Source organism: Telopea speciosissima, chromosome 2 (genome assembly GCF_018873765.1).
Source record: "Telopea speciosissima isolate NSW1024214 ecotype Mountain lineage chromosome 2, Tspe_v1, whole genome shotgun sequence".
Taxonomy (NCBI): domain Eukaryota; kingdom Viridiplantae; phylum Streptophyta; class Magnoliopsida; order Proteales; family Proteaceae; genus Telopea; species Telopea speciosissima.
The window spans coordinates 44,600,497-44,618,093 of NC_057917.1; the positions used below are offsets into that span (position 1 = coordinate 44,600,497).

Sequence of the window (17,597 nt, forward strand, 5' to 3'; positions counted from 1 at the left end):
ACACAGGTAGCTTAGGTGCGGGGTTCCATCGGGGTCCTCCGACTCCAGAAGAGCAAGTTGGGAAGATTCTCACCTGGCACTCGGCCTAAGACAGAGAAAGGCTCCGCAAGCCATCAATCCAGCATGCCCAGCTTATGTGTTGTCTTCCGCTAGACACCTCAGACTCATTTAAGGCCAAGGTAGATGGCTAGCATGGGCATTGAACCAGAACCTGAAACCGCACATATCCCAAAAGTTCAAATTTATTGCGGGTTTCACATTCCCCAAACCTTATAAAAATTTCGTCCTCGAAATTGATGCACCTGGTAATCTGAACAGTTGAGGTTACTTCAATTGCATCATGACTTACGCTCTTAAGTTGTCGTCTGTTTTGGATACCGTACGATCTACTGGTCGATGGCTTTTGTCGACCGGTTTTGGGTCAGATAGTATTTTAAACTGACCAAAGACACTATTCCCATTTCCAAACTCTCCTATTCTTTCTCTAAACACAAAAGAATATACAAGAGGGGGGGTCCTAGAGTATCCAAGGTAACATGGGAACAATCCATTACAAGGCTCACTCACCATATCGACAAAGTAAATATCTAAACCTAAAAATCCAAAGAAAATATTCTCATTCTTTTTCTTATTATTATTATTATCATTATTTTTGTTCTTCTTATTCCTTAGTGTTCGTTTCTATTCTTCTTTTATTTAAATTCCATTTTGTTCATGATATTTTCATGTAATTCGATCATTATATTTTTATCAATATTTCCGAGGTTTGGGTTGTAGTGTATAAGTCTGTACAATTCTTGCTTATAGGTTTTTCCTTATGACCACTTTCACTTCTGGTTTTGCATTACCTAACTCGACTGTAGGATGAATTGGAATATTGATGGGACCCCTGGTGTTCACTACCAAACGGAGGGGACATTCGGTGACCCATTACTCCACTCATACCTATTGTTGAGCAAAGTTTTGCCACATCCTTCAGTTCCAGCTTCTTTCTGTTCTCAGTTGTTCTTGGCTTTTATTGCATTATGTTTTAAGTGAAGGAATTCAAAAATTTTAAGAAGAGCTCATTATTCTAACGCTTGTAAGGTGTTTGGCAGGATGCCTAAACTACTATTCCTAGGTCTTTCATCATTTTTTTTTTGAAATCCCTAAATCTTCTTATGCCTTTCAATACTTGGATTGCTCATAAGCTTTCTTATGTGAAATTTCTTCTTATCTAGGAAGTTCTCCTTCTAATACTTTAGGTTACTTTAAATTTGACTGGGGTTTCAATGGATCCTAGGCCTTAGGTACGTCTAGCCTAATGATATGAATTGTTAATTATTCGCTTCTACACATCTCCTATGGCTTCTTGGGTTACTTTCATAAGGGATTCAATCACCTATTGCGCTGTACTTTCTTTGGTCTAGTTCCAATGCACTTTCCATGAAATTAGGTTAATTCCGTATGGTTTGTTTTAAAGATTTTTATTGTGCATTATTTGGCAGTCCCATTTGATCTTTGTTAAAGTCTATATATGTTTTTATCTTCACTAAACCCCCTTGTATCATTTGTGAGATGAGTTCCCATTTGTCTAGCTTTCTCTTATTCTTCTTCTTTTGTTTACTTATTCTAAGCAATGTAGCATTATTCTTCCACTTTTCTTTCCTATTATTGCCCCTATCATTAACTTTCTTATACCTATTATATCTTCTTCTAATGTGTGTAATAAGTTATGCATATCAGATGTTCGTATAAATGTTTGTATGGTTCTTAGAAATTTTCCAACCAATTTCGAATTTCTTGGACTCCATTAGGTTTACTAAGACTCCTTAGTGTTTCATTATGTGTATTTATCCATTCCATCCTAAGCCCTACACTCCCTAAGTTATCAACTCTCGTTTACTATGCAAGCTTGCTGTCCTACATTACTTGTCTACGTATAGGGTTGTTGTCTTATATGTATTCCAAGTCTCTTATTATTAAGTACTTATATTTATTTCCTTTTCCTATATGCAGCATTTACTTATAAATGGCTGCAGCCTGAGGTAAAGGTGGTCGAGGGAGGGGTGGTAGAGGAAGAGGGGCTGTTAACATAGAAGCTGATTTTGAGCCACTGTTCTTCCGAAATGTACAGGAGGAAATCAGATACGGAGAACATTTTATGGGCAGATCTGTGGAGGAAGAGCGCGGGGTGGTTTTTGCGGACTTGACTCCTTTCAAGGTCCAAGAAATGTTCGAGAACCAAGGTTGGCTACCAATGATTCAGCCGGAGCGTCATTGTTATCCTTGCCTTGTTCGGTTCTTCTACAGTAACCTTGCTTATAGGCATGAGGGGGGTGACTTCATTGTGAGCAGCTATGTGGAAGGCAGAGAAATTTCTTTCAATATCGGGCAGCTGGCCCAACTGTCAGAGATATCCAATGAAGGGGAATGGAGGTACTGCTCTCTAAGGTCTGAGACAACGGAGTTCCTCTCTCTTGTGGAGATACGGTGGCTGTTTTCTGTGCTCACCAACGGAACTTCTTAAGAGAGAGTCATGTCAAAGTTGGATTTCATCCCTTCTGCTCGGGTGCTCTCGAGGATCTATGGCCATATCGTCTCCCGAAATCGGGCAACCGCACCGAGCTCTTTTCTATGCAGGTTCTCACCACCTATTGCCTTTACACAGGATACCAGATCTACTTGTCCTACGCCATCATGCGTACTATGGCACACTTGCATGATAACCCAAGGTGTGGGAACCTATTGTTTAGAAGGCTGCTTTCGAGGATCTTTCCTAGGTTTGTTGTTAACCTAAGGAATGAAGAAACCTCGACAGGAAAGACAGTGAGCATCAACCAGATTACTCTCATGAAGAGGAGCATAGAGCTTCCACCTTTTTCTCCAGAGCTTGGTCATCCCGACTGCGCTGATATGGGACAAACTATTGATGCAGAGGAGGCTGCAGAGAGATACCATGTAGGGGTACACAGAGATATACCCATACCTCCACGGCGTATAGCATCATATGATCATGCGGGTGCTTCATCCTCTACTGTCCGAGCTATTCCTGCAGACGGTACTCCCTGGGGACAGCTCTTTAGCCGGTTCGAGGGCTTAGAGAGATCCATGGCACAAGGATTTGAGGGCATGAGGAGAGACTTCACTCATGTTAGCAGCTGTGTCCAGGCAGTGGTGACTGAGTTGGGTCAGTGGAGATCCTTCTTCTCTAGGCAGGGACCACCACCACCACCACAGCAGTAGAGATGGCATTCTTCTTAGTTTAGTCTTTAACTTTCAGTTGTTCATTGTAGGACCTCGTACTTTTTCTTTTAAGTCTGTAAGAAGTTGTAACCAATTCAGCACCGGGTGCTGAAAACTTTTGTAACTAACAACTTGGTTATATATAAAGCTTTAGTTTATTTTTTTTAATTTCACATCACTTGTGTTTTACAATCAAATTTTTATCTCAGTTTGTAGCTTTTAATTGTAGTTTTTATTTCACCCTAAACTGGACTCACCTTCAAATCAACGAGTCCAAAGAGCTGTTGTACTGTGATTTTTTATTGTAAATAGGAGTAGAGCACGATCGCTCTGATACCACTTAAATGTCACACCCCGGCCTGGTTCATAAGGGCCAAGTGTGACTGGATGTCTCTAACATCCAACCAATCCCCCAAGGATCGCAAGTGCAGTACTCCATTTACAAACATATCTCACAAATACAGTAATAAGAGGCAGCGGAAACATTTTAAATAATAGAGGTAACATCAGTAATAAGAGAAGTTTAAGTGATATTTCATTTATATTAAAGGTAAAGCTTGTGATACAACTATACATTTCCCAAAAGTCCCACAAGATAAACTATACAAGGAACTATACTATAACTATACAAAGTGTTTATAAGCATAAAAGAGTGGGGAAATAGCCTGAACTGTCAAGCTAAGATCAAGAGAATGCGTAATCATCACATGCGCACGAAGTATCGTGCACTTTACACTCCAGCGCCGCAACTCCACCACCAGAAATAACTAAGTCATCTGAAAAATAAAGATATCCACAAGACTGAGCTCCACTGAGCCCAGCAAGGGAAACATGCAAACACAAGCATATAGTCCATGATGCATGACATATATCTAAGAATGCTACTAACATCAATGTCTAGGTCTCATGAGGTATAAATACTACTGTCGTAGGTATGATATTCCCAGTCACGGAATGAACTCATCAGTCTTCCCAAGAATACCACTCTACTACGGTAGGGACCCGCCAATTCCGAAATATACACATCAGAGCCCGACGAACCCCCAGTGATAACCCTACTGGTGTTCACATTCCGGTATGTACTCATCAGACCTGGGACAATAAATGACATTCCGGTCTTAACCCTTCGGACCTGCCACGGGTTATCCAACACCTTTACCCCTGTTGGCAAGGGTCGTAGCATTTGGGTTCATGATAATCCTAACCATATGCATACTAACATGATGGCATATGAATCAATATAAGATAATAAGGTAATTCTGTCCAGCAATAGTAATAACAACATCAATTCAAGAACATAAGTAATTTCATGCATATGCATCATGTAATGCGTCCTAATAATATGCATCATCTAATGCAAAGAAGAAAAAAGCTATAAAACTATATGATCAAAGTATTATTATGATGCATGACATGGCAATATTAACAAATAGAAATTAATACAACAAACACACTGAAATTAAGTCAAAATCCTCTTACCTGATACGATTGACTAGCCTAGGGTAGTAAAACTCCAGCAATCTAGCCAGAAACAGTCAAAGACAGGCTAGACCAGTCCTAAAATAGAACAAAATGTCACATATTAGGGTCAGAAGTAAGCTCAGGTCAAAGCCAAGCATTGAGGCGCATTTTGGCCCAAAAATATTGGATCGGATTCAGAGGACAGAATTGGGGGTTTTGTTGTAGGCCCTGGATCTTGGCATGCATGGGTTCTATTTAACTTTTTCGACAATTTCTAAGGTAGGTCAATATAAATTGATGGTTAATTTCAAAAACATATTAAATTTGGGGGTTTGGCCAAATAAACCCAAATTACCATCCTAGGGTTTAATGGAATGTATAATTCAGCTGTAATTTGGTATGTAACATGTAATACACAAGTTACAACAACACTTGAACATAATTTGGTCCAAATCAGGGTTAAATCATAGGATTTGGCTAATTAAACCTATTAATCTATGGTTTAATGGCTGAAATGGGTTTAGAACCCAAGTTGGGACAAGAGAATAGAGAAGATGAGGAAGAGGACAGCATACAATTCACAGCCTAATTTCATGTCTGAACCACCATTGGGTCCAATTTGGTGTTCTAGGCCTATTCTAAGATGGGTCATCCAATTAGGGAATCAATTTCAGAATTTTGGTTCCAATTTGGGGATTTTTGTTAATTAATTCCAATTACACATTTAGGGTTCATGAATTAGGCAATTCAGCCAAGAATTGGGTTCCTAAGATGGGGATTTCAGGTCGCAACCACATCTGAACCACTAATTGGTTCAAAACAGAATTTAATTGAGCATAATTTAGTTAATAAAGCTTGGTTCCTAAGCTTTAATGGCAGAAATGAGTTTAGGCTGAGATTAGGCTGAAATTAGAGAAGAAAGAGATGGGAGCAGCAGGGATCTTCAAGGTTTACCTGAAATCAGCAGTGAGAACAGTGTATAATCAGCTTTGGAATGTGCAGTAGGGTTTGCAATTGAACTTCAAGGCTGGATCGGTTTTGCCGAATTTGGTTTAATGTTTTGTGATTTATGAATAGTGAAATAACTTATATATAGATAGTGCTTAAGTAAAGGGCTGTTTGCCTAATTAAAGCTAGAATTAGTTTTTCCTAATTAATTACTAAAACTTATTCTTGTTAGAATTTCGTACATAATTAGTTATTTTAACTATAAAATGATGTCATACGACATTAGGGGTAATCTGGGTGTGGGTAACTATTGGAAATAGGATTTCCCACTGGGGATGTGGGTCCCACAGAGGTAATTTACCAAACTGCCCCTATAAACTCTAATTGGTCGCATGATACACTATAAAATACAAGTAATTTCATACTTACAATGGTTTTAATTGAGGGAAAAGTTCTGCATGCTGTCCAGCCAGCAGATCTGACACATGTAGCTTAGGTGCGGGGTTCCATCGGGGTCCTCCGACTCCAGAAGAGCAAGTTGGGAAGATTCTCACCTGGCACTCGGCCTAAGACAGAGAGAGGCTCCACAGGCCATCAATCTAGCATGCCAAGCTTATGTGTTGTCTTCCGCTAGACACCTCAGACTCATTTAAGGCCAAGGGAGAGGGCTAGCATGGGCATTGAACCAGAACCTGAAACTGCACAGGTCCCAAAAGTTCAAATTTATTGCGGGTTTCACAGAATTTAAGAAAAATAGCAATCAAGGTTCTCTCCCAGACATGTTCCGCACCTGGCTGTGAACGGAATTAGAGTACATTTTCTCTCATCCATTCCAAGATAAGAAATAGATTGGGTTCCCAACGTCTATCTAACTTGGTGTATGTGCATTACAATTTGAGGTTGAAGATGCAACACATACGCATGGGACAAGAGGGTATCAGGGAAAATATCGATCTCACCAATATTTTCCAGGTGGAGTCAGATGATGAAGATCCTATGTGGATTGGGTGAGGGATAGAGGTGAGCCAGTGTTAGATCGGCCTGGAGGTAGGCTTGACCCCATGATACCCGAACATATAGAAGTTAATGTGGATGAGTTCATGGCTGAAGAGGGTGAGGTTCACACACGGGACACGTCACCCATACCGTTCCAGCCTACTGGTGGCAATGTTGATGAGGAAGAAGATTGGTCCGTGTCCTCCGGCGGCGGTGGTGGGACTCGGACTCAAACTCAAACTCATAGAGATAATGATGGTGCTGATGGTAGTGATGGTGGAGATGGTGATGGTGGAGATGATGACGGAGGTTATGATGGTGGTGATGGTGGTGATGGTGGTCAAGCATATGAGGGAACTCGAGTCCCGTATGTGGTAGAAGAGCAGTAAAAGCCACTCCGATTCACCGGAGAAACACAGTTTGATCATGCCGCACAAGATACAGACCACGGTGCACGTGCCCCCACACCGGCCACCTCGACCTACTCGAGACAGCGTCATGGCCAGTCCCGTCCTCGTAGTACTAGTAGGCAGGCTGATCTTATGGACATTGATACCTTATCTGGCTCTGTTGGTGGATTGAGTATTGGCGATAGGGAGAGCAAATCGAGTGGGCAATTTCGTGCCCCATCTTTTCAGATAGAGAGCAGTCCATCTCCAACACAATCAGAGTATAGTTCATCTCATCCACATCCATATGGCCAAGGACAGTTAACTTGGGGGGGGGCATATATCTTCTCCATCCATTCCCAGTTTTGAATATGACTCCCACTCACAGGGACGTAGTGGATCGTCTTTTGTGGATGACATCTTTTCCTACCCAACCCACTAGCCATACCCGTACATGCTCCCAGAGGCGCCATACCATAGTGGATCAGTGGGTTGTACTTCTTCACAGTTTGGTGACCCATATCCTAGGATAGGTTACCTTCAGCATGTTGATGATGCAATTTACATGGCCATTGTGGATGACCACTTGTTTCTTCTCCTAGACTATGACGTGGCTTTCATTTGTTCTACAGTGGGAGAACAAAACACGTCGGCTCCATCGGACTATGAGTAGGGTCGATCCTGGACGGCAGAGTAATTATTATTAGAAAATTTGTAAACATTTGAGTCATTTGTTGACTACTTGACTTGTATTGGATTATTGGGGATATTGTCATATTGATATCATCTTCTCAAGTTATTAACTTGTTATTGACTTAATGTACTTAATATTATCACTTAAGTTATGAGTCATTCACTTTATGTTTCCAGCTTCCAAGTCAATTTACTTGTTTAAATTGCTTATTAATTATTAATTTATTATGTCCTCTATTACTTAAAGCCTTAAACAATGTCTATGTGTAGATTAACTAAGTTATACATTAGGATTCGACCGTATATTCCCAATCAATGGTGCAAATCCAAAACATCACTTTGGGTGACTACTTTTGCAATTTGAACATTTACATGTATTTATATAGCCTAAAATAGGATTTCCATGCAGTTTCAGGCCTTAACTTGGCCTAAAACCCACCGAAATGACCTACTGAAACTTAACAGAAAAAATGCAATATTTCTACCGAAATATCCGAAATTTCCAAAATTTCGGATATTTCGGTCAGCCCGAAACACCGAAACGAAACGAGTTTTCGAACTATGGCAGTAGCAGCATATCACAGGTGCAATCAACACCAATTAATTGATGCCCAAATCAGCAGTAGTAGCACACCAAGAACCCATAGCAGTAATCGAACGAACTAAACGGTAAAAAAACCCTTTTTTTTTTCTTCAGAAACCCTTAGCATGAACCAGAAGATATGAAACCTCCCATTGATGGGTGTTCTAAACAGAAATCAAAATAGGAAATAGATCTGCTGCTACTCAGGTCCAATGATAAACGTAAACCAGCACCTTGTGTCTACTATGATGGGAGAAGATGAGAACAAAGTACCAGATGGAACTGCAATCAAGAACCAAGTAACCACGAACTTCAGCAAAGAAGGCCTTCCAATCTACTTTGATAACAGCAGGGTAGCAATCAAGTTTCCAATCGACATCAAGTTCCAGTGGAATAACCAAGAACAAGCTACTAGGAAATCAATAACTATGAGCAGCAACCAACTCCAGTGAACCAGCAGATTGCAACGACTATAGCAGCCACAACAGATTTGAAGAACCCAAAACCAGAAAACGCAGTAGTAGATAAGAAATATATATATAGATATGTTCGAACCAGCAGAAACCTTAGGTCTTCTTCAACTAGGGTTTATAATTTTTTTTTTCTTCAAATATGCAGTGGTAACAGTGGCTGCTCACCATAACGGAGACCTTTAAATGACTCTCAAACCGGCAACGTTTTGAACCCAGATCGATTCAAACCATCAGCTCTGATACCATGTTACAAATACTGAGAAGAAAAGAAGAGAACTCGATGTACTGAGTTCCTCTCCCACAGTTTGTATTTATAATAATGACGAATTACATCAAAATAGGACACTCATTCCTTGACAACCAAGAAACTAAAAATAATAAGAAACTAACCCTAACTAGGAAACTAACATAAAACGGTGGAAACAAACTAAGAAACCAAGATAGGGATAATCCCCCTATTCATGGTAAATTACTCAAAGTACCCTTGTACCCCTACGGCACAAGGGCCCATTCTCAACAGTCATTAAAGCTTGAGTGTCATTAAGTTTATTTTTAAAGGATTGTTGCAGGCCATTAATGGCTTGCGGTTTGATTAAGAGAAGAAAGGAGGTCACTTGTGGGAAGCAGTCCATGGTGGATAGAAGCAGTAATAAGAACAGGGGATGTGAAAAAGCAGCAGCAGCGTAATGTGAATTTCTCTCCTGGGTAGGATTGTTCTAATCAAATCCGTTCTCCAATCCTCTTACATCTCCTAGTGCGGTATCTATGGGCTTCCAAAGTCCACAATCAAAGTTATGGATCTCTCTTCTGTGCTTTTCTTTGGAAAGGCCAAGAGTCCTCCAAATTCCTCTACCCGATCAGCTGGGCAGCAATCTGCCGGCCCAAATCTGAAGGAGGCCTTGGCATCCGTCGAATCCACGATTACAATATTGCAGGCCTTCTCAAACTAATCTGGAAAATCTCCTCCAAGCAAGATTCAATTTGGGTTAATTAAGTAGACTCCTACCTCCTCAAATCCGATTCCATCTGGACTGTTCCCCAGCCAGCGGACCCCTCCTGGATCTGGCGCAAAATCCTTCTCCTTCGTCCTTTAGCCCTTAATGCCACTTCCTCTACGATCGCAAATGGTACCTCCATCTCCCTTTGGCTTGATCCTTGGCATCCTGCTGGAGTCCTTTACAGCATCTTAGGTGCTTGAAGGGTCTACTCTACTGACATCCCCAAATTCGATCCTCTCTCTTCAATTATCTCCCATGGATCCTAGTCCCCCCAATCCCTTTCCCCCCCGGTCTCACTCAGGTCTGGGCCTCTCTCCCCTCCCCCTCCCACCTCCCACCTCCCACCTCCCACCTCCCCACCCCTCTCATTCGGACAAATTAACCTGGCTCCCCTCCACAATGGTATTTTTAGCTCCCCCTCGACTTGGGATTTTGTAAGACCCCAAGGCCCATCTGCCCCTGGTGCAATCTTGTTTGGTTCAAAGGCCACTACAATCCTTCCTCATTCACCACTACATCCATGTCTCCCCCTCCTGTATCCTTTGCTGGAACGATAATGAGGACGTCAATCACCTTTTCTTTTCTTGCCCCCTAGCCTCCTCTATTTGGAAAAAAGCTTTGCAGTTCATTTGGCCCCGGAGCAGATGGCCCCTTCCCTTCGCCTAGGGGTGGCTTTGGCTTTTTATGTCCTTTTCTAGCAGCTCTATTTGTGACACTATTGGCAAGCTTGTGTTTGGTTTTGCTATCTCTCATATTTGGATGGAGCGGAATATTCATAGATGGACTTCCAACTCCCGGTCTATTGACCTGATTTGGAAAGCCATCTTTTTTTATGTCAGCTCTAGGCTTCATATGCTTCCCCATGGATCTCTTATAGACTCCCCAAGGAACAGGCACATTGTTGTTGCCTAGGGCTTAGATTCTTCTCTTTGGTTCTCCTAGCTAGGCTCCCTAGGCCTGTGGTTTGTGTTTGTATAGTTCCCTCCCCCCTTCTCTTTCCCCTATGTATTCATCCCCCCCCCCTCTTCTTCCTCCCCTCCCTTTGGGGTTTTGGAATTGAATTTTTTATTCACCAAAAAAAAAAATTTCTCTCCTGGGGACACTCTCACCATGGGAGTGCACCACCTGTGGCTGGATGGGAGGAGGTGCATATGTGAGGCCCAGCGCTAATTCCAAATCAGTCCAGCATTGAGGCAGGGTACCTGCAATGAGAGTATTCCCATGGGGATACACTCAATGGGAGAACACAGAAATATGGCTTCAAGAATTGCCTCAATAATGAAAAAACTCCATTACAACTCTCAATGAAAATCAAAGAATCAACTCAATAGACTCTAATGTCCCCTCCTCATATAACTTTACCCTAAAAAAAAGGAAAGAAATGAGAAGAATACAAGTTCCTATTAAACTAAACCACCCCAACTTAGAAAATCTTCTAAGACTCCATACATATGGACTGGTTCCCCTACATAAACTAAAGTATATAATAACTTAGACCCCAATTAAGAATACGTACTTTGAAACCCCTCTTAATAGAACCTTCAAGTCTTCGCTCTTCTTCTCTGAGTGGAGGCTCATGAGTCTCTAGGATATGATTGGGCTGGGTTCCTGAAACTGATATGTGGAGGAACAATAAGTAATCTGGACCTCCATGATGGTCATCCATAAGTGAAGACTTAGTTCATGCAGTCCTTTGCTGATTTCCTCCATCGCGTATTTGGGCTTTGGGGGATCATAGTTGTCAAGGCATCAAGGCGTCCTTTGCTGGAAGAGTGCCTTGGTTGGCTAGGTGATGCCTTGTTGGTGTCACCTTTATTTTTTCCTTCCTCCAATGCCTAGTATCGCATAGACCCAGTGACAACTACGTCAGGGATTTTTTTTATGTGAATAACTACTTTTATTGCGAAAGAAAGGACCTATCAGTAGGGGAACACAGAAAAAGAAAACAAACAAAGAGGCCATCAAAGAACAACCTTTTTCTCTACATGAAGGCTCAAGGGTCTCCAGGATGATCATCAGCTGGGCTTTTGAGCCCCATACATGGAAAAAACAGAGAGTACTCCGGACTCCTGTGATGGTCCCCCATCAGTACTTATCTTGTCCATGCCGTCCTTTTTCTGATTTCTTTTGTCACATATTTGGGGATAATCTTCTTTTTTTATGAATTATTGATTTTATTGCACAAAAAAGGACCTATCTAGAAGAAGAATACAGCACATGAAAAACAAGCAAAAGATCATCAAAGAAGGCTGGGGGAGCACATCATGCTACAAAGACTCCAATCAACAAGGTTGTTTGGGAAATCTTATTCACTTATTCCCTCACATATAAAAACAATTTGCCACAACACATGAATACATGAACTCTTAACTGCTAATCAAAAAGGAAATATAAGAGTAAGTTAGGGCTAATTGTCATAAAAGTTAACCAGAAACTTTTACTTCATACTTTCATCAATGACATGTCAATGCAAACACCCCCATGTGGAGACAAAGTGTGACCCTCAATCGATGTAGCTCCACCATATGGTACAATTGGAACCTGCTTATGACAAAAAGAGCATCAGACATCACTTCTAGAAGCCAACCAAACCAGCCATAAACTGTCAAAATCAACAAAACCAATGACCAAGCTTATCTAGTTAAAAATCATTTGCTGGGTTGTGCCAAGTATTAGTTCTTGAAACTTCAAGTGAACTGTTTCAATGTTAGGGCAAGATGGGCCATCAAATTTTAAGCAAGTCAAATGATGTATCTTCCTTTCTTTTTTTGGCTTTTTTTAGTGCAATTCTGGGCTGAAATTTAGGAAATAAGCAACAATATTTTTGGCAGAAGATGGGTTGGTTATGGGACTTAGAAATGGGGAGGAGGGTCATAACTTCTAATAGTGCCACATTGGCAGAATGTGAATCAGCAAATCCTTTTAAGCGCAGAGGGGAGTTACTAGCTTTTTTGGGGGGAGGTACACTCAGAATTTTTAAGCTTTGACAGGTCTTCAGGTTACTTTGAAGAAGAGTTCTTGTTACAGATCAGAAACTAACTAATCAGTAGAAGAATGGAGAAGAAGAGAAGAATAAGAGGAGAAAAGGGGAGAAGAAGCACACTGCCGAGAGAGAAGAGAAGGCAGCCTGCAATTGGAATTAATTTCCTATCGCAGGACCAGGGATTTTTATAATAAAGCCATATCAAAATTAGGTGTGGCGTTAGGGGTTTATTATCCATAAGCCCTCACCTATTACAACTTATCAATAAGGACAGAAAAGCAGGAAAATAGAATAGAACCCCAAAACCCAAGATCAACAAGACTAAACTACCCCTAAGCCTCAACACTCCCCCTCAAGCTGGAGCATATAGGTCTCCTATGCTCAGCCTGTTATCTCAACTAGCTTTTTCAAGATGGCATCGCAAACAAAGTGGCAGTCCACCTCAATGTGTTTAGTCCGCTCATGGTAAACAGGGTTACTAGCAATATATATAGCTGCCTGGTTATCACAATACATCTTCATCAGCGTAGGCCAGGAAATCCCATCTCAAGAAGAAGACACTTGAGCCACATCAACTCAGCTGTACTGTGGGCCATGGCCCGGTACTCTGCCTCTGCACTCAGCCATGCAATAGTAGTCTGCTTCTTACTTCGCCACGAGACAAGATTACCCCCAACAAACGTAAAATAACCCATAGTGGAACGATGATCACTTGCCGATCCAACCCAGTCTGCATCAAAATAAGCAACCAGGTCCATATGCCGATTAGGACAATAAATCAATCCTTTACCAGGAGCACCCTTCAAATAACGAAGGATGTGAATAGCAGCATCCCAGTGAGCATTCTAAGGAATTTGCATAAACTGGCTCAGAACAGCAACAGCAAAAGAAATGTCTGGTCTCGTGACAGTAAGGTAAATCAACTTTCCAACTGAACTCCTATACTGGTGCACATCATTGAGACGATCGCCATCATCTACACCAAACTTCTGATGAGGATCCATGGGAATATCCACTGGCTTAGACGCAAGCATGTCAGTATCAGATAAAAGATTTAAAACATACTTCCTCTGGGAAAGACTGATATATTTCTTGCTTCTCACAACCTAAATGCCAAGAAAGTAGTGAAGATCACCTAAATCCTTGGTCTGAAAATTCTATTGTAAGTAAGCTTTTACCTCAGCAATGCCTGACACATCATCACCAAAAACAATAATACCATCAACGTACGCAATCAGAATAACTAACTTGCCACCATGACGACGAACAAACACCGAATGATCATAGCTCTACTAATCAGTAGAAGGTTCTTCTCTAATCTCCTTTTGCCAATTCTTCTTTCGGTTTTAGCTTTCTAGTGTGCAGCCACCTGTTGCTGACTTCTTCTTTTTTTTGGGTTGATGGATTGAAGACTCCATATACACGAATGGAGTACTTGCTTGTGATAGGTTGGTGGTGATTTAAAGATCCTCCCTTGCATATTCGATTGGAGGATGAGTGGTTTCCAGTTTCAGAAATCTATAGCCTATGTTTCTATTTTCAAAACTCGAGAAAATTGAGTCTCTTCTTGATTGTTGTTGGTTCAGTTGGATTGTTGCCTCTCTTCGGTACCTCCTACTATTGGTTTCTATTGGTTTGTGACTAGTTGCTGATGTTCTAACACCCTGCTGCTTATCGGTTTTTCTTCCTGGTCCTTTTTTTTTTTTTTTGAAGTTAGTGACATGTGCCTTATATTGCTTCTTTGGCTGTGTATTCAGCCTGTTATCCCCTTCTTGGGATTTTTTTTATTGCAAGCTTGGTCTCTTCAGTTCTGTGCTTGCTGCCCTATCGTTGGGTTTTTTTTTTTTTTTTTTTTTTTTTTTGTTTTTCTGGTGCTATGGGAGAGAATAAAACTGCTCCAGTTGGTACATCTCAATCTGAAACAGTGAATGTCACAATTACCTCTATCAAGCTGAAAGGGAGTTCAAATTACTTGTTCTGGGCTCAAACTGTGAAAGTTTATATTATGGCTAGGAAGAAACTTAAGTATATTACCTCAAACCCTCCTGCCTCCAATTCAAAAGATTATGAGGATAGGATGCAAAAGAATTCTGTTATTTTGATTTGGTTATGGAATAGCATGGAACCAGATATTGCTGCAAACGTGATGTTTCACACCACTGCTAAGGGTGTGTGGAAGGAATTGAAAGATACCTATTCACAGGAGGAAAACATGAACAAGGTGTATGATCTCTATGAGAAACTGTAGAAAACCTAATACCTGTAACCAGTAACTTGAGAGAGAAAAGAAGGAAAGAGAGAATGAGAGAATAATAACTTCTTGTATTCATTGATAAGTAAGCCCCTCTATTTATAATAGAGGGGAAATTACAAAGAGACTAAACTAGGCGATGTGGAACTAAAACCCACATAACCCACTTGCACTTAATAACATAAGAAGAATAAAACTACCCCAAAAAGACCAAAATACCCCCACAGTATTCTGGATTATATATTCCAACACTCCCCCTCAAGCTGGATTATACAAATAAGTAAAGAAAGAAGATCCAGCTTGAACTAAAGAAAAAAGAACTCCTAATAATGCTAACACTCCCCCTCAAGTTGGAGCATACAAGGTACTAATGCCCAACTTGAACAAAATGGGAAAAAACTAAGTTGCAGCAGAATCCAGCTTGACATATGAATGCAGCTCCCAAATAAACCTTCAAGAACTTGAAAAAATAGATCTTCAAAACTTGGATAGACATGATCAGCAAACCGGGACTAGAATGTCTTGCAAAAAAGGCAACTTTCAACGATCTTCAATAGCTATCCAGTGACGAATCTCAGATTGTCATAGTGACAGAATCTTGAAGTGAAATAACTAGAGTAGCAAGCAGTGAAAACAAACTAAATCAGGCAGCGGAAAAAAAACTGTATCAACCCAACTGAAAGTCCTCAAATAGGCAACAACCAAATATCTTCAATACTTTAATACTTCAATCTCCCCCTTACGGCAAACTCAACCCAATAACAAAGTAGATACCCATTGGCAATGGTGAAAACTTTGATCTTCTATGTTTTGCACCAAGTGTTCCTGCAAGTTCTGCTTCTACAATGTCTGCAGGTTTACTGTACATAATCCCCCCTCACGTGTAGTGCACGTGGACATAACAGAGATAATGTAAGAGATAAGGCAAAAACATAATATTCCAGAATTTTCTAAAAGGTGCTATGGGTAAGTAAAAAGGAAGGAATGGCAAAATTGTAATTTACCGAAAGTTTCCAAAGGTGTTATGGGTAAATACCAAAGGTATGGGATATGAAGTGAATTAAAATTATTGTAAGGGGACAAACTAGGAAGGGCTGTAAAATATAGGCTAAGTGGAATAAAAAGAGAAAGGAGGGGTAATATAGTAAATAAACAAGAGCTGTCCTTCTTAGCAAATCAGAATAATAGTCTTCTTCAACCTTCGATAGTTTGCTGGAACAAGGAGGGCGGTAGAGCCAAGTCTGCTTTCAGCCATGAGAACTCAGCAATAGGAGTTTCGATGGGAGCTGTTACTGTGGGAAGAGGTCGAAAACTTGAATACCTTCAAGAAAGAGATTGAACTCCAGCCACATATGAGATAAACAAGAGATTGCCAAACAGAGGCAAAGAAACCCATTGAAACCAGCAATGTTTGCAGTAGAAACAAAATCCACGCAACTTCAAATAGAAGGTCAAAGATTAAATAAAAATCCTGCAACTCCAATCTGGCGGTAGGACTCAGAACCAGATATGATTTCCAACTGGTTTCTCACAATTAAAGAGGATTACACTTCAAAAGGGAAGCAGCGGTAGATATTTGTTCAGTTGAAGGATGGTGGAAGAACAGCTTCAATCAAACCAGCAGCAACCAATCGAACCAGTACGTTGATAACAACAAACCAACCAGTAAGCCAATAGCATCAAACTAGCAACAAATAACAAATCAGGATCTGAAAATTCGACTTCAAATGATAGCCCCAACTAGCAATCGACAACAGCAAATCAGAAACAGAAAATGTAAATTCAGATTGGGTTTTCCTGAGGGTTTTGAATCGTTGCCAGCAACCAGCAAAGAGAGTGGAAACCTAAACTGGGATGCACGCCATCAAACGAGAGCACTCTCACCAGATATAAGAGTAGCGGCAGTAGGGGATGCGCACCATCAAAACGCATTTGTGATAAATCTTCATCGAAAACATACGAAACCCTAGTTCTCCTTCTTTTATGAACTAGGGTTTCTCCATAAATCGGAGAAACTTGGAACGACTCTCAAATCGGCAATCTTGGAGAGAATCAGTTACTGGTTGCCTAGCTCTGATACCATGTAGAAAACCTAATACCTATAACCAGTAACTTGAGAGAGAAAAGAGAGAAAAGAAGGAAAGAGAGAATGAGAGAATAATAACTTGTTGTATTCATTGATAAGTAAGCCCCTCTATTTATAATAGAGGGAAAATTACAAAGAGACTAAACTAGGCGATGTGGGACTAAAACCCACATAGCCCACTTACACTTAATAACATAAGAAGAATAAAACTACCCCCAAAAAGACCAGAATACCCCCATGGTATTTTGGATTACATATTCCAACAGAAACTCTTTCAGGTCTGTCAGTCAAACAAGCCTCTCCAAGACTACTATAGCACTTTTAAGGGTCTTGTTGAGGAATTAAATGTTTCAGCAACTCACCACTGACATTGACAAATTAAAAGCTCAAAGGAATGAATCTTTGTGTCTAAATTTCTGGCTGGCCTAGATTCTGATTTGAAGTCTATCAAGGGGCATATTCTTGCTGGAGAAACTATTCCTACTCTTGCTGACACATTCTCCCGCCTACA

The 17,597-nt window shown here is 40.7% G+C and overlaps 1 protein-coding gene across 1 annotated transcript in view; it reads right to left on the bottom strand.

The window, feature by feature from the left end:
* LOC122652277 (D-lactate dehydrogenase [cytochrome], mitochondrial-like) overlaps positions 1 to 17,597 on the bottom strand; it is a 177,774-nt gene that overhangs the window by 138,000 nt on the left and 22,177 nt on the right. The window contains exon 5 of the mRNA XM_043845976.1: positions 12,215 to 12,307. Coding sequence (XP_043701911.1) covers positions 12,215 to 12,307 — 93 coding nt within the window. The remainder of the gene's footprint in view (positions 1 to 12,214; positions 12,308 to 17,597) is intronic.